The sequence below is a fragment of the Marmota marmota genome, unplaced genomic scaffold, assembly GCF_001458135.2.
Source record: "Marmota marmota marmota unplaced genomic scaffold, marMar, whole genome shotgun sequence".
NCBI classification, from domain to species: Eukaryota; Metazoa; Chordata; class Mammalia; order Rodentia; family Sciuridae; genus Marmota; species Marmota marmota.
Window position 1 is genome coordinate 16,534,006 of NW_026000093.1, and position 12,926 is coordinate 16,546,931.

At 39.6% G+C, this 12,926-nt stretch overlaps 1 protein-coding gene across 2 annotated transcripts in view; it reads right to left on the reverse strand.

Annotated features, from left to right (window-relative positions):
* Nucleotides 1–272: 272 nt before the first annotated feature.
* Nucleotides 273–12,926, reverse strand: part of Nkain3 (sodium/potassium transporting ATPase interacting 3) — a 601,416-nt gene continuing 588,762 nt past the window's right edge. For both annotated transcript variants that reach the window (XM_048783012.1, XM_048783011.1), the window contains one exon: nt 273–4,437. In XM_048783012.1, coding sequence (XP_048638969.1) covers nt 4,424–4,437 — 14 coding nt within the window. In that variant the 3' untranslated portion in view covers nt 273–4,423. The remainder of the gene's footprint in view (nt 4,438–12,926) is intronic.

Sequence of the window (12,926 nt, forward strand, 5' to 3'; positions counted from 1 at the left end):
GGTTTAGAAGATCAATTATTTGTATTTTTTTCCTACTTAATTCAGCTACCTCTTAAAGGAAAGCAGGTACTATCTTGGGCTAAAATGTCAAGTTAGAATATTTGAATTCTAATCAACTCTAACATTTCTCCTAGCTACATATTAAAGTAACTCAGAAATGATAAGTGACTGCTTTAGAAAATAATCAGCCAGAATATTCTCAGACCACAGTGAGTCCACATTTTTTGGGACACCATCATTTTTTAAATTGGTTGAAAATAAAGGTCTTTTTATTCTTGGCAAGATCCCTTTCTAATTTGCAAAGATTGAAAAGAGTAATTTTGCTTTTTGTTTTCCTCTTGATTTAGCAGAGTCATGATGGTTTTCCTCAGCTCTGCAATGTACATTTTAGCTAGTTCTAATGAAGACAAATTCCACTCAATCAGGAGTGTCCCATTCATTAAGGGAGACAGATGGCAGCCTTGCCATGTTTTGTTAGCTTCAGCCACTTGAAGCTGGCTGCTTCTCTTATTTAGGTCCATAGGAATAGAAGGGCTTATTTTTTAAAGGAAAAAAAGGAAAAGAGTCAATATTTTTCGAAAGCAAGATGTCACATTGTCTTCAAAACAAATGAGCAAACTACATCCCAGATTCGGAGAGATACAGACATACATGTCAGGGACACATTCTCTCACTTTATATGGCAGGTGGAAGGAAGGTTAACATTCCTGGGGACACACTTGCTTAAAGATTTTCGTAAGAGATGCTTGCAATTTCTCTGATGTGGACTGTCCCATGATCACGGTATTTTCTGTCCCCTGAGAATTCTGTAAACCTCCCTATAACTCTCTTGCTTAGCTTTTCCTGGCTTTGAAACATGACTAGAAGCTTCATTAAATAAAAGCTAAACTGAAAGCATCCCAGCTTCTTGTGGTGTCACACAATGTTGGCAGAAAACTCTTCAAGAAGGATCAATCATTCATACAAGATAGAAGGCACAGCCTGAGGAGGGTTGGTCAAGGTTTACAAGACTCACTGCCAGATAACTCAGAGAGGAAGAAACATTGGATGATGTTCTGCTGTTCTGATGTTCTTTGATGTTCTGCTCAGCACTAGGGGATCAAGGGTGGTGGATGTACATATCCTGCTTTAACAGGGATGCCTCTGCGGAGAGCTCTTGATCCTGCAGAGGTGCCCTCTCTTAAGATGGTAGGTAAGATTCTGGCAGAAGAGTTACAGGCTAAGGGATGCTTTCATTTTCCCTTACTCTGACCAGTTACACAATTACACATGGAAAAGTCAAGATCTTGGCCAGAACACACATCTAGTGAACAAGTCGTTGTTGAAAACCCTACTGGATAGGCACACAGTGCAGAGTGGATTCTCTAAGATAGGAGGCAAAAGCAAGAACTGAAATGCCAGTTACCAGGGAACAGCAATCAAAGTAGTACCATGTTGGAATTATCCAGATTCGTGGGTGAAAGTGGAGGGCTACTGTCCAAGTCTAGGATTCTCTTTATCATAAGTAAACAGAGCCTCTAAAGAGTAGCCAGAAAAATGAGATACCGTGAGAGAAAAAGGAGAGAAAGTGGAAGATTATGCTAATTTTCTAGAATTTGAGAATGATCCTTGTGAATTAGTAACAATCCTTGCTAGGGATGGAGATTGAAACAGTTATACCTTCAAGTGAAGAAAGATTCATCTACATGCCACAGTATGTAGTTGCCTAGATTTAACATTCCTAGAAAAATCACTAACTTAAAGATTTCCTCCTTCAGTCTGTTATTGGTGATTAGCCAAGGTTTAGAACTCTGAGGTGCATCTTAGAAGAACACAAATCCACATGAAGAGACAAGAAAAACAAGACAATGTGAGACTATTTTATGAAATGCTAACTATATTTCTTTTCTAATGTTTAGTTGTAGATGGACACAATACCTTTATTTTATTTATGTGGTGCTGAGCACCCCACTAATGTGAGGCAAGCAATCTACACTGAGCTACAACCCCAGGCCGCTAACTATGTTTTTGTTTGAGTGTGTAGTGACAGTATAAGGAAATAGCAGCTTTAAGTATTTAAGTATTAATTTTATCCTATTTTACTAATTTTTTACACTTTTGATTTTTATTAGCTTTTTCAATAAGATTATGTATTAGTTTTGGAATTTTAATAAAAAGTTTATTTTTTTAATTAAAAATACCATTTAAAATCTGCATGATTTCACACTGCTTAAACACGGGCAAATGCTTTCACGGCTTTTTAGAAAACAGAAGAGTTGGTTGTTTTTGTGGGATTTTAATAAACTTGAGTGGGTCACAAGAGCTCCAAACCCAACGTACTGCTCTGACACTACCGATAACAACTACCTCTTTTAATTGTGAAGTGTCTCATAGTTGATGGCATATTTTTAACATTCTCAGTCAAATCCACACCCTTAGGATGTTGAGCTCATAGTTCCACTTCCTAAATGAGAGATGCTGAAATGTCAAAGGCTGCTTTGGATTGGGACCCAAACCCCAACTTTTGTCCTTTATGTTCTTTTCCTTTTACCATAGTTGTTGCTCTCTGCACAAATACAAGGCTCTGGACAAGTCCACCAAAGCCCCAAACCCTTAATGCCTTCAACTGAAGAATAGTGGCTTGGATTTCACCATTTCCAAGGGCCCACCTTCCTCTTTTTTATTTTGAATCTGGGTTCATCCAGTAGGAATGAAAAATGATCACAGTCAATGAGGGTCCTCTGAGCAAAGGGGCACAATCTCCAGGCTCAGGAGTTAAATTAACCTCTATGAAGCCCCCTGTGGTTTTCACGGACTTGGAGGAACCTGGGTAATGTTTGTTGCATTAAGTTCTGATTCTGATTCTTAATAGAGTCACATGAAATCTGGGAGCAGAAGAAGTAGAAGGAGGAGGAGAAGAAAGCCTTAACACACTTTCAAAAATTTGCAATGCTTTTAGGTGATTTATAGACCAGTCTTAGTGATGCATGGACCAAGTTAACAATCTCTGTCCTTAATAGTGTGCAAATGCACAACTTTGTGACTTATGGGAAACTTGATTTTGGTTGCTGTACAAAGTGAGTGAAACTTATTTTCATGTAGAAAATAGTGATTCAGGAATAGAGAGAAAAAGAATGTGAAGGGTATATATATATATTACAATTAACAAAATTAACCAATGATGAAAATGAGCACAGTTGTGGTCTATGTTTGGGAATACGGCAATTGATTGAAAAGAGGGCATAAGGGAATTTTCTAAAGTGATGAAAATGTTCTGGTTTTGACTGAGGCATTAGTTATATGGGGGTGCACATTTTCCAAAACTAATCAAATTGTACCTTTAATATCAGTGCATTTTACCATATGTAAATTTTATACCAATTTAAAACAAAAACAGTTCTTTTTCTTCCCCTACAGAAGATTGTGGAACATTTCCCATATGATTTGCTTGGCTATTGGGATGGGGTAGAAGAAAGAAAAGTTGATGTAGCTCAAACATAAATATTTTCTTTAGAAGTACTTGTGGAGAATTCCATAGTATTTTAACGTTCCCTTTGAATATCCTCAAAGCAAAGCTGATTGCAGATTTATGGCTGTGATTTTTTGTCCCACAAGCCCACGTGTTGTGTGTTTAGGTCTGACATAAGTGTTAGAAGGGGGATAAAGTGTAGAAAATATGGACCTCAGAGACGCCCATGCTCCCTCCAAAGGAGAAAGGGGTTCCGTAAATCACTTCAGCCTTTCATGTGCCCCCATGATACATTAATTTTTTATAACATAGAAAGAACAAGATATCACACATGAGTTCTGAAAATTTAGATAGCCATAAGTTTGTTCTATGTTGTGAGAAGTTGAGAGCTAGGGAGGATTCTGTGCGTTGTCTTGTAATATTGAAACAATGATCCACATTCAGTCTGAAAGCTGGACCCATTGGGTACTCATGGATACTCATTGTACCCATGTAGGATCTGTCACAGGGTCTTCCTTTGTGTCTGATGACCACAGGCAATGTCTGCCAGTGCAAACCCACCGGGCCTAGAATAACAGCAGCACTGATCTCACATCTTAACAACACACACTGATGTTTCTCATAGAAATGACTGTTGAAGTCTTCACAGATCCCCCCCACCCCCCGCATTTTGCATGCCTCACATTAAATATTGTTAAAAAATTAAAAACCATTTTTTTTTACAATTTACAAGTGTTCATATAAGAAGAAAATGACTAAAAAAATACCCACCCAAGCACCTAGAACTCATCTAGCAAACAATGCTAACAATACACAGGCTGTGACCGAAGAACTCCACTATTGGTGGGAAAGCTGGGAGGCACAGTCCATTCTCTGGAAGGAAGGTGACAGGTGTCGGATCCACAGAGTGCTGGCTGTCGGTGGTGCTTTGTTCCCTAAGTCAAGTTCAGCAGCCGAATTTCAGAGTCAATGTCGTTACTTATTTCGACCTATAAAAGAAAATATGAATTGCTTTAAAGAACTTCAGTATTGAAAAAAAAAATCCTTCCTATTCGCTTAGGCCTTTTGAATGCAAAATAGCTTCTGGGTGTGCCTGGGTTGCATTTGAAACCTGGGCTTTCGTGCTTTCCTGATTACAGTGTGGCAATCAGGTTTCAAAATGTAGGACTGATTTCCTGGGACAGAAATGCTGACCATGCTGCAGTTGCAAAGTGACATGGAGTCATCAGTGGCCTTAGGGGTAAGATGATTGGGGTTGAGCTGTGTCTACACACCACCACACACACCTCCAACCTAATCTTCCTCTACCACCCTCTTGCTTGACTACTCAAGAATCAACCGAGTCTGGCTTTCCTACCACCTAACCACAGACCTGTGTCCCTTACATATTTCTTATCTTGTGATGGTTACTTTTATGTGCAAACTTGGCTAGCCTGTGGTCCCCAGACATTTGATCAAACACTAGTGTTTCTAACCAATACACTATAACTACACAGGAGAGTGGATCACTGTGCTCTATGTATACATGCACAAAATATGATTGGGTTGATTTCATTCCTCATGGACCTTCCTTTGCTCTCTTCTCCTCCATCCACCTATCTCTCTTCCGTATTCGCCTCGTTTACCTTCTATTTTTGAGAGATCCCTTTTTTTTCCTCTTTAGCTTCCACATACAAGAAAGAAATGTATCCTTTTTCAGGGTCAAATACTAGTTTAAGTGTCAAAATATCTTGTATCTTTTTGCTGAGAGTTCCATTTAAATCAGTGATTCTGAGTAAAGCTGAATGCCCTCCATAATGTAGAGGGGCCTCCTCTGATCAGTTGAAGGCCTCAAAAGAACAAGTCTGAAATTTTCTGAGGAAGAAGGAAAGCTGCTTCCAGGCTGCCTTTGGACCCAAACTGCAATTTCCATTCTTTCTCCTTGTGTCTCTGATCTGCAAGAATAATCTACAGATTTTGGACTTGCCAGTCACCATAATTACATACTCTAATTTCTTAAAATCTTAAAAATCTCTCCACTCTCCCCACCACTGTGTGTGTGTGTGTGTTTATCTGTCTCTCTTCTATCTCCCTCTATGTGCACACACACACACACACCTTAGTGGTCTAGTGGTTCTGTTCTATTATACATTCCCATGTTCAGTCACTCTTGTCTCCAATCTTTTGGTGAAGACTGTGCATATTCTTTGTTTCATACTAAGTGGTAAGTCTTTGGGATATAAGGGCTCTGAATTATGCAACTTTGTACAAAATCAACTTTGGCATAGAACCTGCTACACAGTTCACACTTAATGAATATTCGTGGAGTACTTCAGCTCTCACTGTTTCTCTCCTGCAAAGTCCTGGCCCATCCAAATCCCACTGGCCTCTAAAGGGTTAGTTGAAGTTCTCCTCTGTGAAGGCTTTCACTTCTCCTCAGCCATATGACTTTCCCAACCCGCTAATGGAAACTCTTGTGCTATCAGTACTACCCCACGTGCAGTTTATGGCAACCAGCTTCACAATGAATGGTGTCCTAATGATTTCATTTAGGCATGAAACTTTTTCCCTCCAACCAACTTATAAGCATCACACTAACAGAGACTATGTTTCACTCTTACTTTAACCCCCATCTAGAAACTTTTCTTCCACTAGCTCAGGATAATGATTCTATGGTATGGGATGAAATTTTTAGTCATACTTTGAAATAGCTGAAAAAATTCCAGGTTGTCACTTCTCCAACTGTAAATCATGGTCCCTGCTGCACAACTCAGGAGTAGGAGGGCTTCACCTCTCTCCCACCTTCCTTATTGTGTTTCCCCAGCTCTTCTGTTACTCTTGGTTCTGAATGACACAATCATATATCTGCCCTTTTGCATTTTAACAGGGATTTAAATTGAAAGATATAGGGATGAGATTATAGTGATGGAATTTTATGATTTTGTACAACCTCTAAGTTCGGAGGGAGATCCAATGTCCTCAAGTTCATTTATCTACTCAGCACATGAATCCGTTCCAGATACTGAGAAGAAGGTGATGAAGGGCATGTGCTTCTTTGTTAGTAGCAGAGGTTTGTAGAAACTTCAAAATAGCTACAGTGTTTATTTTTAATGTCAGCTCTGCTTCTAGCAAATATTTTATGTTCTTGGGCTTTAGCAACACAGATTAGTAAAGCAGTGAAACAGGTGGAGACTCTTCCTTTGGTGCCAGGTAAATATTCTGGCAATGTCATTTCGATGGTTAGGAAATGTGTCTGCAGGGAATTTTGAAGAACGCAGTGAAGCAACTTTAACAGGAGGCATTGAAAGCAAGCCTTTGGTACTCTGTGTTGGGTCTTATTAACAAACTGACTTCTAAAAATCAAACACAGAAGTAGAGAGAACAGTATTATAAATCCCTATATATTCATTACTCTGTTTTAATGAAAATAAAAATTATGGTATCAAAGTGTCCTCTATTCACTGCTGCTTTTTGATGGGGGAGAGGCTAAGATATTTAAAACCAAATCTTAAACATTATACCATTTTATTCAGATCTGTATACATCTGCAGTGCATTGATTCTTAATGAGGGGAAATTTGCCACTGTCTGGAGACAATTTTGGTTGTCAAGATGTGGTAGGGAGTGGTGCTACTGACATCGAGTAGACACAGAACAAGGAGGCAGCTCAATATTCCCATGTGGGACCAACCCACTCTGGAGAATTATCTCATCCAAAGACAACAGCGAGTTTGAGAGATCATGATCAATTGGTAAGAACTAATTAATTAAATTTTTACTTATGCATTACCAACAGTTTCTTAATACCAGTTAGTATCTAGCCTGTACTCATAATGTCCCAATGGTTTAGAAACATCTTATTGCAACAGGCTTGTCAAAAATCAGGATTCAATAAGATATACATATCCATTTGATTATTATGTCTTTAAAATCTCTTCTAAATCAATGATAGTTTTTCCTCTTTTTGAAAAATTGCCCCACACTATTATTCTCATTTTTAGATTTGGCTGATTACTTCCTTGGTGAGATTCAAGGAATCTCATTTTGCTGTTTTTGTGTTTTCTATAATACCAGTCCAAGGTCAGGCTTGGCTTTATAACAAGATGGTGGTGGTATATACTTCTTATGCAGCTCACTTAGAGCCATAACATCAGGTTGTCCCAATTTTAACGATGCTATAATTGAGCCACAGGTCTGTGTTAGAACAACTTGAGATCTGGGATCCTAAAGGTCATACCTTTTTAAAAATAATTTTTATTAATACAAATATTTGTAAATCATAGTAGTTACCTGAAGATACCTGACCTGAAAGCAGAATGAAATCAAGTAATAATATAGTGATGTTATTTCAAAGGATGTCTTTTGACATGTTTACTTGAGAGGCTTGTAAGTATCTTTAATAAAATTATTTCTCTAACAAAGTTATTTGTACTTCTTTTGCCATTGATTAATTTTGGAGGTGTGGATCATATTTCCTTACATTGATTGATTTTGGAGGTGGTGGATCATATTTCCTTACCACTACATGAATCTACTGTCTTGCCATGGGCATCAGTGACAAATACCAAGGAAAAATAAGGAGTTCACATCCTCTCTGGAAGGCATCATTCAGATATCCTCTATTCAGATATGGCCTTCCTCGTCCTAGAAAAGGATCTATGTACTTCACATGGCAGCATGGGAAACAGTCTCTGCAAGGTTCTAGGGACAGAGAGTGAGGTCACGTATCCAAAGAAATGATTTCTGTGTCCCTAGTGAGAAAGGGTGACTGACCTCCAGTCACAGTGGTCAAGTCAGACTGTTGTATCTGTACTCCTAGCAAGGACAGGTGTGCACAAACTATTATCGTGAGGAGACTATACCACACAGGCCATGTAGACCCAATCAAATGGCTACAGATTAGCAATGTGTTCTTACTGTATAGTCTCCGAAATGGTACAACTATTTCATATGATAGATCCAAAACTTATTAATGCCAGTGAAAAATAAAGAGTTTCAAAGCTAGGGAGAGCAATGAGCCCTGTTGCTGCTACATTGTGCTAAGTAGGAGAAGCCCACAGCAAGGCCCATCTCTCCTTTGGGACGACTAAGATGATGCTGAGTGCCTTGCAGTTGTGGCGCCCTTGAGACAGCCCCCGAGAGTTAATGCCTCCGAAAGTGCCTTCCATTTCCAAGGAACTGATGTCGGGGCTCAGGGGATGAAACGCCCATGCTCAGTAATGGGAAGAGTGAGCCAGCCATCTCTATGAGCAGATCTCAGTTACCTCGCTCTGCCTGCCACGGAGGTCAGGGTGCTTAGCAGCCCCTCCGTGTAGAGAACTATTAAAGCATGAATGCCATTCAAAGACAAAGGAAAACAACAAAGACAGAGTTACCATGTTATTCATCTTTGGGTTCCTCCAGCCATAGTTTGCTAACACATGACTGATGCTCGTTGGTTTTTAAGTTAGAATTTGATCAAAGGGAGATCTATAAGAGTCAAGGAAAGGAATGAGGGGAAGGGAGGAGAAGAGGAAAAGGGAAATACTGGGAAATGTATTGGTCCAATTATTTTGTTATATTGCTTGCATGTACCAAAATGTAACAATAAATCCTGCTATGATGCGTCATTATCATGCACCAATAAAAATATAGAGAAAAATTAGGACTTGAAAACACACAACTTCCCAACTCCTGCATACATGCAGATATACATGCACACACAGATACACACGCACACAACACAATACTTGATTTGTGCTACCAGCTAGTGCCTGATCTAGGTGCTATAAATGGAAAATGTCCTGGCAGGGCACCAACTTACACGTGGGAATACTGATAGAAAAAAGCTGTTTTGGGGGAAGAACAGATACTCATGACTACCTCTGCCTTCGTCCTATAGCCTGATCATCAGAGGTGGGTTTCCTGTGGGCCTGGACTCTGAGAGGCAGACAACCAGCAGTGAGGATTCTAGAGCCGGAGGCAGTGACAGCTTGCAATGGGGATTAGCCTCCTCTGTCTTTTAGCACTTAGTGGCAATAGCAGCCACTCCATCAGCAGTGGCCACATAGCATGTAGCAATTTTTGTGAAGAAAAAATTAGCCTCCAGCAAAGGCAATCACACAAGTCAAGATACCAAAGAAAAGTCAAGTTCTCCTTTGGAAGCCTCGAAAGCAATTGCTTAAAAGTGATGGGGGACATCGAGGGTCAGCTTTCTCATCAAGTCTTTCTTAACTGCCATCATGGGGTGTCTTCCTCATGGAAATTTCTAACATAATCAGATGCAGCTCTACCTGCTGTACAGCTCTGTTCTGGAATGCAGCTGCTATCTTTCTTTGACAAACTGCCTTGGTCTAATTATTTTTTATGTGAAGAATTACTGCTACACAGAGCTTCATTTCCCCACTACCCGGTTGCTAACCATTTTGATGGAAATAGACCCGTCATGATTTTGACAATTGTTAATTTAGTTGTTCACTGTGACGGTCTCTGAAATTCTGTCTTGTTTTCATAGCTGCATGGATTCACACCATGATATTTGTCTTCCCCAAAGCAAATCTGCTTTTATGAGCCCCTTTCCCTGGATGTCACTGTCGCCTCCACTCTAAGCCACCGTGTAGGGGCCCTCTTCAATGCCCTGTTCACCACTTGACCTCTTGGCTCTCTGCTCTTAGGATAAGATGATCAGATCCTTGCTCTTTGCCCTGATGAGAGGTGGGATCAGTGCATGGGAGCAGTGATGGAAGAGATCCTGGTGGACACCCTACTGTAGCCATGGTGATTATTATACTCCCTCACCAACAGCTATGGCAAGATGAGGGGCCCCAGCACAGGGGTTACAGTTTCAAGGTGTTCCCCAAAGGGTCATGTATGAGAAAATGCAGGGATGTTCAGAGGTGAAATGATTAGATTATGAGAGCTGTGACCTTATCAGTGGACTAATTCATTTGATGGATTAACAATTTGAAAGAACTGTACTGAGTGGTAACTGTAGGCTGGTAGAGTGTGACTAAAGGAAGCAGGCCCTTGTGGCGTGCCCTTGGGGTTCATAGTCTGTTCCTGGTCCTCTCTCTCTCTCTCTCTCTCTCTCTCTTTCTGCTTCCCAGCTGCTATGAGCTGAGCAGACTTCCTTGGCTGCATTGTACCACATGAAGTTCTGCCTTACCTCAGACCACAGTGGAATTGTCTGACCATGGACTGAACCTCTGAAACTGTGAGATTAGAATAAACTTTTCTCCCCCTATTTGTTCTTGTCAGGTATTTTGGTCACAGTGATGAAAAGCTGAGTAACACAAAAGGATACTCCTGACCTGTGTGTCACATGTCCCTAAACCAGACCCAGATGAGAACCATCGAAAGCATTTCTATAGTTCTGTCACAAAGAGTGATGTGGTTTAGAATGTGGAACAATGGTGGCTACAATCCCCTGGTGTCCTCACTAGGCGCTGTCAATATTCCTTCTCTGCTTAAGCATTTGCTTTCTTATAAGCTTGTTCATTTTTATGTGGGGACTCCAGCTATATTGGCTCAGATATAAGTTTTGACTTTAACCTCTGTAGAAGGGCTGAGTCAATCAGCCTCCATGCTTGGGATGCCTGTTTAATTCAGCTTTTTTTTTAAGACAAAAATTTTTATTTTTTTTAAATTTTTTTTATTGGTTGTTCAAAACATTACAAAGCTCATGACATATCATCTTTCATACATTTGATTCAAGTGGGTTATGAACTCCCATTTTTGCCCCAAATACAAGTTGCAGAATCACATCAGTTACACATCCACATTTTTACGTAATGCCATATTAGTGACTGTTGTATTCTGCTACCTTTCCTATCCTCTACTATCCCCCCTCCCCTTCCCTCTCATCTTCCCTCTCTACCCCATCTGCTGTTGTTTAATTCTCTCCCTTGTTTTTTTTTTCCCTTTCCCCTCACAAACTCTTATATGTAATTTTGTGTAACAATGAGGGTCTCCTTCCATTTCCATACAGTTTCCCTTCTCTCTCCCTTTCTCTCCCCCCACTAGTCTCTGTTTAATGTTAATCTTTTCCTCATGCTTTTCTTCCCTGTTCTGTTCTTAGTTGCTCTCTTTATATCAAAGAAGACATTTGGCATTTGATTTTTAAGGATTGGCTAGCTTCACTTAGCATAATCTGCTCTAATGCCATCCATTTCCCTGCAAAATCCATGATTTAAGACAAAAATTTTTAAAAGAGAAGTTTTAGGTTCATAAAAATATTGATGTAAAGGCACAGAGATTTCCCATACACATGCATAGGTTTCTTCATTATCAACATTCCCCAGCAGAGTGGTACATTTATTAAAGTGAGGAAGCTATACTGACATGTCATTATCACTCAAAGCCCATGCTTTCTTTACATTAGGATTCTTGGGTGTTTTCCATAGATTTGGACAAATGTTTAATGATATGCATCCATTATGATAGTATTATCAAGAATAGTTTCAATGCCCTAAAAATCCTCCATGTTCCTCCCTCTCATCCCTTCCTCCCCAAACCCCTGATCTGTTTATTGTCTTGGTAGTTTTGACTTTTCCAAAATTTCATTTAGTTGGAATCAATCATACAGTATGTGGCTTTTCCAGTTTGGTTTCTTTAACTTATGCATTTGTCTTTTCATAATTCGATTGCTCATTTCTTTTTAGCGCAGAATAAGGTCACACTCTCTGGATTGCCACAGCTTATTTGTCCATTATTCATTTACCTAATGTAGCATATCTTGGTTTCTTCCAAGTGTTGAGCAATTATGAGTAATGCTGCTATAAACATCTATGTGTAGTGTTTGTGGAGACCTAATTTTTCAACTCCTTTGGATACATATCAAGGAGCCCAATTGCTAGGCCATATGGTAAGAGTATATTTAATTTTGTAAGAAAATGCCAAACTGTCTTCCAAAGTGACTGTATGTGTTCTTTGATAAACTCCATCTCTTCTTTCTAATGTCAGCTTCATCTTCCAGTGGAGCCTTCTTTGCCAAGGGTGTAGTAGCCATTTCTCATTCTACATAGAATTGCTTTGGGGACAATTTTGAGTTTAGTTATTTTTATGTAGGTCTCTTCTCCTAGATCATTAGCTGCTGGAAGTCAAATCTCAACTGCTATTTATCTTTATGTCTCTAGCACCCAGGACAATGCCTGGGTGATCAGTCCGTGGGTGTAAATTGAACTAACTCAACTTATTTCATCAGTGGGGATTGGAAGCTTGATATCATTATCTTAGAAAGAGACAAAGCACAAAAAACCAAACCCACATGTGAGCCACTTCACCACTATCACAGCTGTATCTCCAGTATACCTATTCACCCACAATATGTCCCTGGGAAATCTGACACTGAAACATGAGTATTCAGACTCCCTGTACATTTCTGCTGTGTTACCTATGAATGACCTATCTAGTATGGCTTGTGTCTATTCATCTCAAGTTGAAAGCTACGTGTTCATATATACGTGCCTGGGAATATGCCAAGAATTTTCTGATTCCTTTAGCAAAGTGGCTTCCTCATAAAA